Here is a 17768-nt window from a genome sequence, read left to right on the forward strand (position 1 = left end):
ATCTATGCTAATACACCACCATTTATCTTTGTTGAGCCACACTTTAGTAGAGAGCTTCAGAGGTCAAATCGACTTTAGCGTAGAGAAGGTTTGCTCATAACACATGCAATAGTTGATGCATATTTTACTTCCTTGGCTTCGATAGATCCTAGGAGGATGCTTGAACATTGTCTGCAACAAAGATCACAAACACAAAGCATTAATTCTTTCTTAAATGCTTCTATGAAACATAGTATTTGCTTGTTATTGTCTGCTTCATCTAACGCAGATATAATGCTTTTGTATGATGGCATATAAGACACAACTTTTAAATTTTGTAATTATTTTCATGTGACCAAATTATTGAGAGTCCTTATTTGTATTATGACTCAACACATGTCTTGACTGGTGTGTGCTTTTGGATAGTGAGACACATTCGTTATCACGAACTAACTTGCAACACAACTTCTGATGATCCTTAAGTCATGTGCTTATGATATCTACCTCTTGACTTAATCTACTCCCAACATCATGTCTTTGGTCATACACAACTTTCTATATACAAACTTTGACCTAAAAAACATGATTTCCTTTTTATGCCAAATGAATGGTTATGAATTAAAGTTGCAAAACAACCCTTACCTTCTGTTAGGGGTGCAAGTAAAAATTTCAAAGAATGGAAACTTGGAAGTTTTATTGAATTAATTAAACTTAAAAAGCATAATACTAATGTTGTGTTCAATGGTTGATTGAAAGGGTATACAAGCATAATGCAAAATTTGACGAGGTGATCGAAATAATAAAACTTTGAAGATCAAGCCATATTTTCATCAAAAGGTTTTAAAATGGTAAATATTTTTATAAAGTCAATTTATGAAGACAAGTCAATGAAGTTGCATGCTCCTCGAAGATGTGAGCGAAGGCTTAACATAGATGCATGGTTTTCAATGGTAGTCAACAATGGTTTTTTGACAAGAGGTGTGAAGACCCAAGTGCCAACATCTTAGATAGAGATGATTTAAATAAGTTGTAAACTTGTACAAATCCTGCAAATTAACCATTGAGTCGAATTAGGCTATTTCTATAAATAGGCACAACGATAGTTATTTTCCTTGGTTACGAAGACTGTGAAGATTACACGAACATGTTGCACAAGGAAATGATTACTAGTTACTAGGAAAACATATATCTTCGAAGTCATACTTTAATGCGGTTTACAATTTCTGCACTTTCGTTTCATTGGTTGATTTACATTTCTACAAATCTCTTCTTTTGTTTCTTCTTCAAACTCTTAACTCCTTCCAATTACCATTTTTTTCTCTAAACTTAAACTCATTTATTTGATTGACTTTTACATTTTGAAATTTTATCTTGTTTTTCATTTCAATTTGATTTCTTTTTAAGAGTACTTTACATTACAAGTCTTATTTTCTCTTTATATTTTAAATTTACTTATCAAGTCAATTTACATATTTTCACTTGTTCAAAACATCATTATTATTGAAAACTCATTTATTTGATTGTCTTTTACATTTTGCAATTTTATCTTGTTTTGCATTTCAATTTTATCTTATTTTTCATTTCAATTTGATTTTTTTAAGAGTACTTTACATTACAAGTCTTATTTTCTCTTTATATTTTAAATTTACTTATCAGTCAATTTACATATTTTCACTTGTTCAAAACACCATTACTATTGAAAACTATAACTTTATTCAAAGGACTCAATTATATTCGAAAGGAATATAGTTCAGTTTATAGTCTAATTATTTGTTAAATTTTGAACTATTATTACATACAAATATTAATCATCAAAATGATTATTTTCGAATTTGAAAATACATAATTATCTTAACTTCTCATGTTTATTTGATTGATCTCATAATTCTTTTACTTAAAAGTTATAACAATGACTAGTTTAAATAAAAAGAACTTACTATTGCGATTTTGTCATACTAAACAAAATAAGTTATTTGTGATTAATAATAATCAAGTGCGAAAACATGATAAATTAGATTTCTATGACTTATTTTTTTTCACCATATATACCTTATGATTTTTATTGTTCTTATTTTGTTCCCACTTTATTACTAAGTGATGACAAACCAAGTTTTAAGAATGCAAAATATAAAAGTGGATTGAAGTTGGGGTATTGTATCCTACACCCTTACTATTGCATCTTACGCCTCCTATTGCATTCCAGAAACCCTATTCCAAAATGTAAATTTGCATTCTGGAATGGTCTTTCTAGAATGCAATGGGAGGTGCCCGATGCAATACTTGGAGTGCATGAAATAAATGCCTTGAAGTTGGGATCAGCTTGAGTCACTCCTAACTCACATTACACTAGTCAATGTTTGTCTCCACAAAATTTCGCATCATATTCGAGTCTTAGATACACCAAATTTTAAATGATTCATTCATCTTGTACATTAGAAAAAGAAGTTTCTATAAATTTTCCCGCTACACACTGTTCTTGCTAAGACAAGGTATTGATACATTCCCAAATCTAATTCATCTAAGATCTGATAGAAGATGATTAAACAACAAGAAATTATCGATGTTTACATGTAGATGTTATGATTTTTTCATTAGGCTTTAATACATTTTTTGTCCCTACAATTTAGTATATTTTTTTCATTTTCATCCATGCAAAAAAATTGTTTTAATTCTTAAAAACGCGTTTATGTTATTTTTTGTCCTTAAAATACTTTAAGCCACATTTGGGTTGTTGTCAGTTTTAAGATTTTGGTTTTGAAATACAATTTTAAAATAGAAATGTGTTTGTTGAGATTATTTTTTCCTAAATTTTGAAACACTTTCCTTTATGTTTTGAAAACAATTAAAATAGGTTTTCTAATTTTTGTTTTCAGTTTATGTCTATCTCATCCACCCTTACTTCCTTCTCTCCTTATGCTTTCTGTGACAGACCACAACGCCACCACCCACATTAGTAATTGTCGACCTCGGCACATCGCTGAAGAACGACACCACCGTCTCCCTAGTGAGCTTGGCCTCCTTGATCTGGAGTCTTTTTTTTTTAGATATGAGAGATCTACTCCACCGTGGGACTCTTCCTCCACGCCATTTTCTTATGTCTCGATTCTTCAACAGCTTTGTCACTAATGTCGACAAGGAGGTCATTATCATGTTTATTTTGTTTTTTGGTGTGCATTTTGTGTTTGGGGTTGTCTGTGTTTTTGTTGATGAAGAAAGGGGGAAAAAGGGGTGGTGGTGGAGATGGTGCAAGCGAGGAGAACACATGGAAGAGGAAAATAGGACAAGGGGAGACAAGCGAAGGATAAGATGAAAAGGACCGTTGTCAAAAATCACCATGGCAGCGGAGGGCATGATTTGCGACATTGGCTGGAAGGTCCTACGTGTTGCCGACAACAACAAAGTTAGCGGCGAGAGGATAGTGCGGAGGGTTTCATAGATGCAGATCTGAAAATTATTCATCATTGTTGTCCTCTTCTTCCTCCGATGAACCCAACACAAAGAAACACTTCTTTCCTCTTCATCTTCGTTGCATGTCCGACCCCTATCAAATTTGTCTCACTCCTTCACCGAATAAAGCTTTGTCTTGTTCGTAATAAGGTTGCATAACCACGTATTCACTATTTTGAATATTTGTTCTTGGCATACTTTCTGATCCATTGTATAAGGTGAGAAATGAATCAGGAGTGAATATGCATTTTGGTCCTTGCCTTTGTAGTCATTTTGCACATTAGTTCCTATTTTTTTTAAATGTAAAAAATAGTTCCTATCTTTACATAAGTTTTGCAAAATAGTCATTCTGTTAAATTTTAAAGTAACGTCGTTAGTGAGGTGCATTGTTGGCAATTTTAGTGTCACGTAGACTATCCAACGTGGCACTAAAGTATGACCATGACCACCCAGCCCCACTTTTATTTCCATTTCTCAGCAAACTTCAAAGCCTTCTTCACTTCCCTCTGTCGCGTCCGCTTCAGCCTCTCGCCATCCACAAACACAACGTTTTGGAGTGGCCCAGCGTCGGCTGCGACGATCTCGGTGATTGGTATCTTCCACCGACCCCAAGAGGGTCCTCCAAAACACCAGATTCGGGTTCAGGTCAAGTTTTCCAGTTCAAGAAAGAGTATTACGCGTTCTACGACATGGAATGTTTGAGGATCATGGAGCACGTGTACCTGGGGAGTGACACAGTGGCGAAGAGCGTCGAGCTTTTGCGGCGGTGCCGACGACCTTTCTCTTTCTCTTTCTCTTTTTCGATTTCGCTTAAAAATCCATTTTTTATTTTCTGTGCATGGCTTTTTCTGAAATTAATTTATACGCAGATGAATAATTGATTTGGAATTTGTTTCTAAGAACCCCTTGTTTTGTGGGTAGCTTCCTACTTTGTGATGGAATTGGAGAAATTGATCTGGGGTATCTGCTAAGAATCCCAACTTTGTGATTGTGTGAAGAATGCTTTAATGGGTGTTTGGAAACTCTTGATCTTCTGTTTTCTTGTTCTGGGCTTTTAAAAGGCTTGAATTAGCATCACTTTGTTGTTTTAGTTTGTGGGTGAAATGAATCCTTTTTTAACTCATTGATGCTTATAAGGTTGTTTGCTTATGGAAAATTTTGGAGTTTTCTCATGAGTATTAGTGGCGTGATAATTGTTAAGCTTTGAGAATGCAAATTTAGCTCCATTGACAAGTGCATAGAATAGTTCTGCACATAATCTTTTAAATAGAATTATGCTATTTGTCAATTACTAAATTCCATTGACAAGTGCTATTATTCAAATTATTTGGTTTTCAGAGTATGCGGTGAAATTGGTTTGGTGGCCTTATAGCATGGTTCTGTTCTGTGTCTCTTGACAGAATTTCATAGTTTTATATTTTAATAATGCAAAGGCATAAAAAATATTCACATAATACTTGTTTTCTTTTTCCAGGGAAATCAATGGCCGAATATAACAATGAAAGTTATGTGAATGATCTGGATCTGCCATTGCTTGATTTGTCAATAATCATTGCCGCCACAAACAAATTCTCAGAGGGAAACAAGATTGGAGAAGGTGGCTTTGGATCTGTATATTGGGTAATTCAATATTTGGATTCTAATAATAATACTCAAATACTCCACAAGTAAAATATCTATATAATTATAGTATAAAGAGAATCTACTCATGAATGTGATTATGCAGGGAAAATTAGCCAATGGGCTAGAAATTGCTGTGAAAAGACTCTCAAAGAACTCGGATCAAGGAATTAGTGAGTTTGTAAACGAAGTAAAACTGATTGCAAGAGTTCAACACAGAAATCTTGTAAAGCTTCTTCGCTGTTGCATTCAAAAAAAAGAGAAAATGCTAGTTTAAGAATACATGGTTAACGGAAGCCTTGACTACTTCATATTTGGGAGTGAATAACAAAAAGGATTAATTGAAAAACGTAATAAAGGATTAATTTAACTCTATTGTCTCTTTGTTTGCATTCGCTGAACCTTTGATGTATTATCTGATAAGTTATCAAAGATTTTCTTGTTTACTAACTCACTCTCCCTTTATATCTCAATTTTTTATCTATGCCCCGTCATACTTTAGTGCCACGTTGAATAGTCTACGTGACACTAAAATTGTCAACAATGCACCTCACTAATATGCAAAGATATAAATTATTTTTTATATTTTAAAAAGATAGGGACTAATGTAGAAAATGATTACAAAGATCGGAACCAAAATGCCTATTCACTCAATGAATCAGTTTAGCATATCTTTACACTTCTAGAAATTAATGCTTTTGAGATTAAAAAAAAAAAAAAAGCTTTGTCTTCTTTATTGGTCTGAGTAGGAGCCACTCCTCCTGGAGATTGAACCGTTAAAACTTTTTTAAAACTAAAACTATAATTGTTTAAAACTGAAACCAAATAATAACTGAAATTGGAAACTCAAACCCAAATCTGGTTGCAGTTTTTAAATTTTTTAAATGAAAAACAAAAAACCACCTCAAATGGGGACATTAGGGAATACTTTTTTCACTACCTAAAACACTTCAAAGATGGAAAAAAAAAAAAAAAAACAAATACATTTTGCAAAGATTTTATGAAAAAAAAAATTGTAGAAACAAATATGAAAAAAATACTAAATCACAGGAATTAAAAATGTATTAAACTTTTTTATTATTTAAAGTTTTAAGTTCAATAATCAAGACTAACTTTTTGGTTGAGTCAGGAGTGACATATATAATGAAAAGAAATGAAATAAGATACATAAAAATAGTAAAATGGAATGAGAAATTTGAAGTTTTAAATGAATGGGTAGAAAGAAAAAACGTGAGAAATTTGAATATTGATTGGAAAAGAAAATACAAATAAACCAACAGATTATATATATATAAAAATATTTGTACTAATTAAAAGGGAAGTATTTTCAGGTGGATCTCATGAAAATGACTTCCTATTTCTCCTCTCACAAGCAGTAGAAATTTGATATCTTGATCCAATTAGTCATTTCCTTCCTTTCTATTTGCTTCTACTCCATTTCCACACAAGGATTTTTCCACACAAGGTTAGAAGCTTCTTTCTTCATGAGCATTCATTTGCCTGCTGCTCCCATGCCTAAAAGTCTAACAAATTTAGCAGAGCTAACTTTCCTGTTTGTAATGATAAGTGGCTTTAAAAGATTATCACACATAGCTCATCAAGTTACGAGCCTTTCCCCACCATACCTTGTAACAGGAAAATCAGCCATGTTCAGTTGTCTGTTCATAAATTTTCTCTTGCACTGCCATTGATCGGAATCCTTACCTGTTTTTCAAATATAAGTTTCTTTACAAGATTTATCACACAATGCATCAAACTATTTAAGAACCTCCACCATACCTTGTAACAACAAAATCATCCATGTTTGACCTGTTCATAAATTTTCTCTGTTGCACCAGCATGATTGAGATCATCTGGTCTTCGGGAATAAAAATACATAGGTCCCTAAAACACTCAATGGCATTATATGTTCCAAAATATTCCAGCTTTTTACATAGAAACAAGCACATCGCTACTAGAATGAAGATTTGAATGAGACCCCAGAATTCTTGCTCAGTTATGCTATACCAGTAGATACTTCAGGCATGGTAGTGAGTTGACACCCAACAAATTGATGGATATATAAAAGGATGGATATCTGCTAATCACAACATTTAGAATTTCGTTGTTGAACTTGGGATTCATAAAGGTTTTGTGTTTGATGAGTTCCTTAACAGAGATTCCCCTTCAGCACTGATTAATAAGGGACGTTTCCGTTTACCACAATCCAATCCAATGTGAAAAGTGTATTTAGTTCTTTCATTGACTTCTTGGAAAGACAACCTGAACTGCATGAAGCAAGTATTAGGAGGAAATTGTATGAAGCCAATTCAAGTTAACATCAACTTGAGGAACATCTATCTTTAGATTGGGAAGCATAGGTTTGAAATCTTCCCATGATGCAGCCGTCTCTTCATCACATACCACCTCCTTTAAATTCTCAAGATTGGCGATTGAGGGTGGCAATTCACACCTCGCACAACTTGTCATGTAGAGATTTTGTAGGTTAAACAGATTACCAAAGTCCTCTGGTAAATTAGGAAGGCTTATGCAATTTGAGATGTCAAGAAGTCGTAGATTTGAAAGCCTTCCAATAGAATCTGGTAACCCTTCCAAATCAGTACAGGAATTCAGCCTTAGGAGTTCCAAATTCTCCAACTTCCCAAATTCTCGCGGCAGTGCAGAGAGTTTGTGGCAATTAGTAATACTGAGCTTCTTTAGGGAGATGATATCACAGAGCCCCTTAGGCAATCCCACCATATCTTTGCTATAGTCAATATTCAACTCTTCAAGATTTGGAAAAATGTATGAAATTAGCATGTCATTGTTTTCAAAAGCCTGTTTTATATTACACAGGTAGAGGGATAACTTTTTAAGATTCTTCATTGCAACAAAGGAAGGGACAGAAATCCGCTCTAGTCTGATTCTTTTAAGGTTGGATAAAGAGCCAAGTAGCTCAAAGTTGTTTATTTCAGAAGGATAGAAACTGTAATTTGTGACAATCAGAACTTTAAGTTTGTTCATTTCTTCCATGAAATCTGGAAAGGAATACTGTTTAGTTCGAAGATTAAAAATCAGAACCTCAACTTGAGCTAGTTGTATTTGGGGCCAATCTGAACAGCAATTTTCATCTGCAAATACACCCCATATGGCATTAGTTGTGGAAGAGATGACTCTTCCATTTTTTGAAAAAATATAACTCACCAGTTGATCACAACATTCATATTACCATTTTTTGAAAAAATATAACTCACCAGTTGATATAGACAATGTTTGGGCAGTGGCCTGTTGGGGCTTAAGCAATTTTGACTTCTCCCCAAGCCACCAATGAGGTTTATTTTGATTTATCTCAATAATCAATCTTTTTCTCTCTTCCGCTGGTTCTTGAGTGCTTTGATAAATTGCAAGCTCTCTCAGAAGGTCATGAAGGATGATGAAGTGGTTACTGTAGTAGTAATTGTCTGTGTCACTAGCATTTTTCCTGGTAAAGAAGCAGAATTTAATTCCTTAAGACAGAAACCCTCACAAGATTAAAAAAATGCTCTCTATTAAGAACAATAATTATGAATTTCAACTTCTGTCCTATAAATTAAATCAGTTCCAAAAACGTGAGGTGCTTAATTTCAATCCGAGATAAACGTATGCTTCTCACATAAGCTATACAAGCAATATAATTATTTGTTCTATAGTGCACAAATTCATGTTATTTATTGTATATAAGTACATAATCTAGAGGAAAAAACAAGCAGTAAGTGTACCTTGCTACCAAGACATTAGCCAGATTCATGGAGTCTAATTTTTTGATGATGGCCATTGCCTCTGTACCATTGTCATCTAGACTACACGACTCTGCCCACATATCAATGAGAGTGGTAACAGAAATTCTTTGGTCTTCAGGAAATAACCCTAGGTCCATGAAGCACTCCTTGATGGCAGGATCATCTTCCAAAACATTCAAGATCTTTTGGAGGCATGTAAGCAGTTCAGTATTAGAATCAAGTATAGAATGCTGTGACAATTCCTCCACCATCCTTAGCCACAACTCAGAAGGCTGATGACTGAGTGATCTCCCAATTACTTTGATGGCAAGTGGTAAACCCTTGCAGATTCTAACAACCTGTACTTGTAACAAAAAATAGTCAGTAACCAAATTGATATGACTTAGGCACCCAAGATGCAACCTGCATATAATGTATCATGTTATTTTGAGAGAACAAAACATGATTTTTTATATTTTATTTTTCTTAGAAGTTCAATGATACGCTGTTCAAAATGAAACAAAAAGATTCCAAGTGCTAATATCCAATCTTGTGATGTCTACTTCAATAGAATGACTTCAGAAAAAAAAAACAAATACAGATAACTCGCATATGATTCGCACCTTTTGTACAAGTTCTTCATCAGGAATGCTTGAATTGCTTTCTTCTAAGAGGGCACAATGACGGAAAAGGGTTACTGCATCTTCATGAACAAGGGGTTTTAATATACACTGGGTGCCAAAACTAGGAAATGCAACCCTAGAAGTCACCAATATTTTATAATCTGGTATCTGGACTTTAAATTTCTGGACAAGGGCTTCTGAGCCAGGCCAAACATCATCCACAACCAACAACATTGAACTTCTACCAATTTGCCTCAGCAAAAGTCCCAATTGATTAGCTGCATCTTCATCACTTTGAAAATCAGGTACTTGACATCCACAGTGTTCAAATAATCTCTCCACAATAATCTTCAGCTGGGGCGTTTTTGAGAAAGTAACAAATAAAATATTTTCCCCAAATTTACCTAGGTGTGAAACCAAAGAGATCTGTAAGCACAGAGTATTCGATGTCTTGGACTATTTAGAATGCATTATCTATATGATTTTCAGTCGATTGTGAGCATATATTGCAACAGAATAATTTATTATTACAGATAACATTCTGGTAAATAACACTGTACGTAAAAACAATACAGATAAAAAGAAAATACTTCGTTTTTTTTTATGGCAAATAAGAAAATGCTTCTTTAATATGTTAAAGCATCATTTGCGGAGAATAGATTCCTAGGCTATGCCCTTATGATGAAATTTGGACTAAAATGAACCCTTTTGTTCACATATTAACTTCTTAAAGGATAACTAGCCAATGTTTGGAACAATATAGGGGGAATACTAGCTCTTTTCCTTTTTCAAAAACTGCATCATAAAGTTGACAGAAGAAGACAAGAAGTGATAAGTGATAACTACTAAAAAATGAGCCAAACTAAACATGCACAAAGCCTTTAAGCTTGGACTTTTAAGCTGCTCTCTCTACCTTTAGAAATGTGGATCTAAAATATTTCACAAGTCATCACTTACTAGATCTTATTACCAATAAATTTTCAAGACATACTTGCATGCCATGTTTGCAACTTTGAATAATTTTTTGGCATCTGTTTCTGTTACTAGTTTTCTTTCAATATTAACACATGGTTGACATCAACTAGTAGTTGATGACAAAATATTGCACAGGAAAGAGATAACATGTGAAGAAGTTATAAAAGATTGATGAGCCATGATGACGTCATCTAAAAGAAGAACAAGTCAAAACATTCATCATCCACCAAAGAAACAAAAAGGAGGTAAAACTTACCCTTAACTTGTTCATCCCAGCATAGCTTAGTAGCCAAAGTGGTTTTCCCCATTCCACCCAAACCAGTGAGCAGAACAACTGACACTCCATCTCTAAGAACCTCAATCTTCAACTTACTCAACGGTTCATCCAACCCAACAGTGAATTTTGGGTTTTCTGGAACACCAAAAGGAAACTTCAAAGGTGTTCCAAAACCACCAAGATTCTTCTCAAAACTCCTTTTGCTCAGAAGCTCAAGAATTTCTCTCATTTTGTAAAGTTTCTCTTCAATATCTTTTGCCACAAGACCTTGCTTCTCAGCACCACCAGCAAATGAATCATCCCTCTTCTGCCCAAATCTGCACAGAAACAAAGATAGACACCACTTGGAGAACCATTTACAAACAAATTCTTCATCTGCATTTTCTTTTTCTCCAAAAAGGGTGTTGATTTCTTCTCTGGGTGGATTCAAGTGCTCGTTGTATTGCTTGATCTCTTGCACCACAGCAGCGTTATCCTTAAGGGTTGACCTCAGAATTTGCTTGTTGCTTTCACTGCTTTGACCTTTTTCAACAATTTCAGAAGACACCATCCTCAATCTCTCTTGAAGAGCAACACGCTGTTTAGTCTCTTCCATGAATAACCAATTTAAGCGCTTTTTTTTTCTTTCTCTCGTTCCTATTTTACAACCAAACAAGGAACAAGTTATAACTTATGAAAGGAAAATAAAGTCAACGTTGCAGCTTACGAGTATCCCAAATTACAAGTTTTATATAACAAGAAAAGAGACAGTTTGTGTACCTTTGAAATTGATATAAAACCAAGGATGCTTCCTATGAATTTCGTGTTTCTCTTTTTTGTTCGGAGGAGAGTTGATTCAAGTTTTTGTGAGGATCTCAAGTTGGACGATTCGAAACATGGAATCTCAAACAACGGACGCTTTTATAGCATCGACCATGAAGATTCCTTGCCACTGCTCGCTCTCTTCCAGGGTTTTTCTCCGACGCGTAAAAGTGAAATCTGAGGAAACTTCACTCTTATAAATGAAAGGTAAAGACACGGAAGGGGGAGAAAAGAAAGATATATGAGAAACCAGCCAAGTGACATAAATATTATTTATTAGGTGCTATTTATATATAACATAAAGAGAATTTGTGTTGAAAATATTTTGAAATTGATTTAAATTATACAAAAGAATCATAGAAAATAAATTAAAAAATATTTTGATTTTGCAAGAAAATTTTTATTTTAGATGTATTTTATTGTGAAGAGGGTCTAAATTTGTATAATTAATGGACATATGAAAGTAATATTTTCATTATAAAAGATAATTTACACTTATAAAAAAAATAAGTTTTTTTGTAAAATAATCTTGTAGTGTTTGTTTAAAAAAATGTTTTAAATTTGTTGTTATGTTAAATAATTTTGTAATTTTAGATGTATATTATTGTGAAAAGGGACTAAATTCGCATAATTAGTGGGCATATGAAAGTAATATTTTTATTATAAAAGATAATTTACACTTATAAAAAAAAAGTTCTTTTATAAAATAATCTTTTAGTCTTTGTTTTAAAAAATGTTTCAGTCTATAAAAGTAATTTGTTGTTATGTTAAATAATTTTGTAATCTCTATAAATGTGAGATAATATTTAAAAATAACCTTTTCTTATCGTAAATAATTTTTAATCTAATTCAGCAAAAAAAAATTATAATAATGTATAAAAAATAATGTTTTAGAACAATTTTAGTGGTTGCACTATTCAGCTATCTCTTTTTTCGTATAAAGGCCAAAACGAACCACATACAAACGTGTGAAAAAAAAACATAATAGAAACAGTAGTAGGCATCAAAACAGAATCAGACAAAGCTGACACATGTTTTCAGTACTTCAGTCCAAAGGAAACTGAAAAAGGTAAACAGACAATGAATACATAACCGTAAAAAAAAAAGCAAATGCAACAGAAACTAAAAGTTCACAAAGCAAGCCCAAAGGAGAGAAATAGTCAACGGAGTGAGAGGTACGGGATGGGAATGGCAAAACAATGACAATATGGGAAAAGAAGAAATGGAAAAAAAAAAAAAGAAGCAAATGCAACACAAACCAATATATTATGGAATAATATAATTTAAACTTAAACGATCATTTGATTTCATTTAATCTGTAAAAATAACCTTTTCTTATCCTAAATAATTTTTAATCTAATTGAGCAAAAAAAAAATTATAATGTAAAAAAACATAATCTTTTAGAAGCCAATATTGAGCTATCTCTTTTTTCGTATAAATACCAACAAAAGGCATGGCCTTCAACGTAGTTTGGAAGCCAAAGTTCAGTAAATCAATATAAATACCAAAACACAAACATAGGGCTAAGCAAAATTAAGAGAACGTAAATATGGTTAATATTAAAATAGCAATGGTGCAATTATAGTCAAGAAATTGTCTGGTAATAGGAGGAAACGAAAACCACAAAATATTCAACCTTTTTAAAAATAAAGATGAATATAAAAGTACTCAATCGTCGAAGTCAAAGTCGGTGTCATTGTTGTCCCATTCAATAGTTTTCCTGATGAGCAGTTCCCATGCATGCTCGTGAAAACGGTAGTAGAAAGCTACCTCATCTCTGGGCGTCAAATTTTTGTCATGGATCAAGTTGAACCATGGTTCTGTAATAGCTGACATGTCATTGTGGATGTTGAGTTGCCATTGGGTAGATTTTGGAAGTCCGCGGTGGATGGTAATACTTTTTTTTTAGCCATAGACAAATTTCGAAGCCGCTGCAGGAAGTATCTGTATGATCAAGACAAGGAATGGTTAAACAAATTGATGAGGAAACAATGACAAATTATCATAGATTTTAAAAAGTGTAGTATAATGCACCAAAGGAAGGTTGTTCTGTAGCATATCATGTGTGATATCAGCTGTGAAAATGTATCTTCTTCTATATATAATGGGCTTTAGGCTGGAGTGGTGGTGTATAGGTCCATCAATATGAACCGTGAAAGTGGTATTTTTGTCAGCAACAACGAAACGTAGAATGATGCTTTCGTTTAGGTTGTGTGCCTTTCTAAAATCATTTAAGCCATAAGCAAAAAAACATTTAGTACCATGTGTTCTTACCCGAATGAAATGCATATCGCCATCGCAGTGGAATAAAACATATTTTGGGTAATTCCGGAGCCATTGTCTGTGATAAGAGTAAGGAACTTGCAGAAGGTTCTGCAGGCAAAGAAAGTAAAGCGAGGTAGTTAAAAAAATGGAAATGCAGTTAAGTAGAAAATGGTTGTTTATGTGAAATGTTACCTTTTGAACTCTAAAGGGTGTCGTGAATCTTATGTTGTCCATTGCATCGCGTGGGAACTATACGAATAATGTGAAAATATTAAGTAACCAAAGGAACAGAGCAAACAGATATAAGAAAGATGAAAATGAGAAGCAGAGGAAATAAATTACAATAGTGGAGCGGGATGCGGAAGTGGCCATAAGGATGCAAAGAAGATGAATAGGAAGTGTAATTTGTTTTGGCAGGATGCGAAGAAGATGAATAGGAAGTGCAGTATAGATAGATATATGTGTATAGAAGTGTTGTAAGTGGCGGTGGTGTTATATCGATATAATGACCGATTTAATTAGCAAATTAAATGGTGACTCTCTGTTGTTGAAGGATGCAAAAAAGACTTGTGAAGAGTCACAACCGTATATAGCGCTGACGTCTCCCGATATTATTATTTTAGAGTACAAATGTATGATAATGATTACATTTGATGTAGTATAGGGAGATACAACTGCAATAATTGTCTTAGTGCATTTATTACAAAGGTGCCTCAGTGGTGTAAGTTTTATGTGGGATGACAAAGTCGTATTTTTTGGTAGACAAAGTGGAAGTTCAGAAGGCAATCCAATAGCAGAGTAAGCAGGGATACAAAGCTTGTAAGAAGTGTGTACGTATTGGGAAAAGTAAGGGTTCAGCAGCAATTGTGCAGTGTATTTATTAGGAATACGAAATCATTGGAGTAATTTTAATTTGGCAGTGGATAAGTTGTATTTATTTGTAGACTAAGTGGAAGTTGAAAAGGCAATCGTATAGGAGTGTAAGCACGAATACAAAATGTGCAGGGTTGGTCCAGGGACTTGGAAAATATTTTCATTAAATCACATTGAATAAAAAAAGGATTGAAGTTGTAATTATTTGTAGACTAAGTGGAAGTTGAGAAAGCAATCGTATAGGAGTGTAAGCACGAATACAAAATGTGCGGGGGTGGTCCAGGGAGTTCGAAAACATTTTCGTTAAATCACATTAAATAAAAAAGGATTTCAATTTAATTAACCATAATATGGATTTGTATGTGTATTTCGTAAATAATTCTATGATTTGTAGTTATATAAATAAATTACAAAGAAATAAACAATTTGATATTGACCATGTAATATAAATTAAATAAATTTGTTAAAGTTGCTTTGAATTCCCCGAAGTCAGCATAGCAATTTTGGAATGCAACAGGATACATGGTACATGTGTTATATGTCAGAGTGAATAAAACAAACAAACAGAAAGGTGTAATTAATGCAACAACATAATTGTATTGTACGATGGAAGGATGTCTGTTTATAAATTGGCAAAGACTTCGTTGTTAACAACATTAGTGGTAATATTTTTTGGATTACGGTCATTGTCATGTATGAGAATATGAAGTCCATCTTTGCTTTTAACCCTTGAAAGTGCAACATATAGTTGGCCATGACTAAAAACTGGGTGTGGTAAATACAGTCCTATGTGGTGTAATGATTGTCCCTGAGACTTGTTTATAGTCATAACATAAGAAACTATGAATGGAAACTGCCTCCTGATAAGTTTGAATGGCCATGGAGATTCAGAAGGAGACATATTTATTCTGGGTATGTATGTCCTATTTCCTATATTAGGCCCAGTAACTACTTCAGCCTCAATCACATTAGATCCAAGTTTGGTGATAATGAGCCTAGTTCCATTGCACAGGCCATCAGTCTGGTCAAGATTTCGTATTAGCATGATTGGAGTTCCGACCTTAAGTTTTAATTTATGATTAGGTATACCTGATGTTTGCAATGAATACAGAAATTCAGGTGACAATAATGTGAAAGCAGGATTGAGCATTTCATCTTATTTATCAATACTATCTGCGCTGCAATACTCCTTTTCATTATTGGGTATAAGTGATAGGACATAATCATTTATTTTGTCAACAATTTCTTTTTTAGAGGCAAGAACAGCTCTTTTTTGCAAGTAATCTGTGTCACTATAGTTATCTATCAAGTTGGGATAGGTGGCTTCAACAATAGCATGGATAGGATCATCATAATCCTTGATAAGAAACTCATCTGGAATAGTGATTTATGAAAATCCGTCATTATGTTGTCCAATTTTTCCATCTCCTATGTCAAGTAGCCAATCTGAAAATTGTTTGAGCTCTTCATTGTTGGGCTGTTGGGGAGCATTTGATAGCAATCTCATATTTTTTGTAAGTTTAAGAATTTGGCAATGGTCCCAAATGTATGATGCATTTATAGTTGCATGGATGATGTCTGAGCGATTACCTTTACCTTTTGGAACAATTGGCAAGATCTGTCAGAAATCTCCACCAAAAACGATAATTTTCCCTCCAAAAGGCAGATTGTTGTGCATGATGTCTTTAAGGCTTTTATCTAGTGCCTTAAATGCAAATTTGTGACACATTGGAGCTTCATCCCAGACTATTAGTTTTGTAACCTTTAATAATTCAGCTAAGTCACTGCCTTGATGAATATTGCAAGTTGAATTTTGTGTTGCAGCGACTGGTATAGCAAATTTGGAATGTGCGGTCCGACCACCAGGCAAGAGTAATGAAGCAATTCCACTCGAAGCAATTGTACAAACAATTCCACCATTGGAGCGTGTAGCAGATGATAAAGTTGTCCAAACAAATGTTTTGCCAGTTCCACCATATCCATAGAGAAAGTAAACTGCAGCTGATTGAGTGTTAACTACACGCATAATGGTATCGACAATAGTTTTTTGCTCATCTGTAATTATATATTCACATAGTAACAAATAGTAATATACACTATTGTGATTGAGTAGTTGTTGAATCAAATATGTCATAATTTATGAATACCTGTGAGCAATTGGTATGCTGTGTTGTATTGTTCTGCTAGCATTTCTTTGTCATATGCCATTTCATTATGGATCAGATTATTATGTTGTTGGTTGCGTGCATATCCTATTGGGTATGGCATGGATGGAAAATCTCGCAAGCTCCTTCTGTTGGCTTGTAGCATATTCTCAATCTTAGTCAAGCATAAATGAATTGTTTCCTTTTCAGTAAGGCGAATACCTGTGATTAGTAAAATAAGAAACATAATGATTATGAGTAAACAATAATTATTTAGAATATATAAAATGACCTTGTTTTCTATGATTGAATGTGATATCATCTGCCATCCATTGCCATGTCTGTTGCCAAACATATTCTGGTCTGTCCATGGTGTTCATAAATAAAAGCTTGACAAATAATTTTCTTAGGTAATGTGCAGTACCCCAATTATTAGCTTCTTGTAAAGCACTAATAAATTCTTGATCACTACCTAGAAAGCCTTTTGCAAAACATGTTTCCCTAAATGTAGGATATACCACACCATTGACTGTTCTAATGTCATTGTAAGACTGTGCACCTTTGGCAGTGGATAACATCATTCTAAGGTAAAACAGTTCACCAGCTGAAGGTGGGACCCATATGAGTCTGCCTATTGTATTCCCTTGTTTTCTTGGTTGCCAGCATCTTTTGCGGGTGACATAAACAAATCTTGAGATATATTGATGATATGTAAGATCCCGTCCATAAGAATATATTTTGTTAGAATGCATCCAGGCTGTGAACATGGATTCTTTGATTGTGTTTTTTGATAGGACTTCACCTATTTGTTGATCATCTGTCCAGTAAACATGTTGTTGATTTTCAAGGTGGAAATATAGCCGCTCTACTGCTGGGGATCGCGCATGCATTGGGAATGCAAAAATTTTCCAACATGCTTCTGGCGGAGATACATATCTAATGATTCAAGTAGCATACATATATTGTTGAAGATAGAATCAGATGTTGGTAAGTTTGAGTTAAATATATAAGATCAAATAAATGAAT

General features: G+C 33.8%; 2 protein-coding genes across 2 annotated transcripts; both read right to left on the reverse strand.

The window, feature by feature from the left end:
* Positions 1-6262: 6262 nt before the first annotated feature.
* On the reverse strand, positions 6263-11670 carry LOC100809435 (probable disease resistance protein At5g66900). Its single transcript, XM_006600948.4, has 6 exons — positions 11418-11670; positions 10638-11294; positions 9407-9810; positions 8784-9142; positions 8280-8506; positions 6263-8156 (listed from the first exon to the last, which is right to left on the reverse strand). Exons 2-6 carry the CDS (start codon positions 11251-11253, stop codon positions 7330-7332), a joined length of 2433 nt encoding a protein of 810 aa, XP_006601011.1. The 5' UTR covers positions 11254-11294; positions 11418-11670; the 3' UTR covers positions 6263-7329.
* A 4549-nt stretch (positions 11671-16219) lies between these two features.
* LOC100810177 (ATP-dependent DNA helicase PIF2-like) lies at positions 16220-17320 on the reverse strand. The gene is made up of 3 exons (XM_014769558.1): positions 17167-17320; positions 16746-16964; positions 16220-16653 (listed from the first exon to the last, which is right to left on the reverse strand). The coding sequence occupies exons 1-3, from the start codon at positions 17318-17320 to the stop codon at positions 16220-16222; spliced, it is 807 nt and encodes a 268-aa protein (XP_014625044.1).
* Positions 17321-17768: the final 448 nt, after the last annotated feature.

This window comes from Glycine max, chromosome 17, assembly GCF_000004515.6.
Source record: "Glycine max cultivar Williams 82 chromosome 17, Glycine_max_v4.0, whole genome shotgun sequence".
NCBI lineage: Eukaryota > Viridiplantae > Streptophyta > Magnoliopsida > Fabales > Fabaceae > Glycine > Glycine max.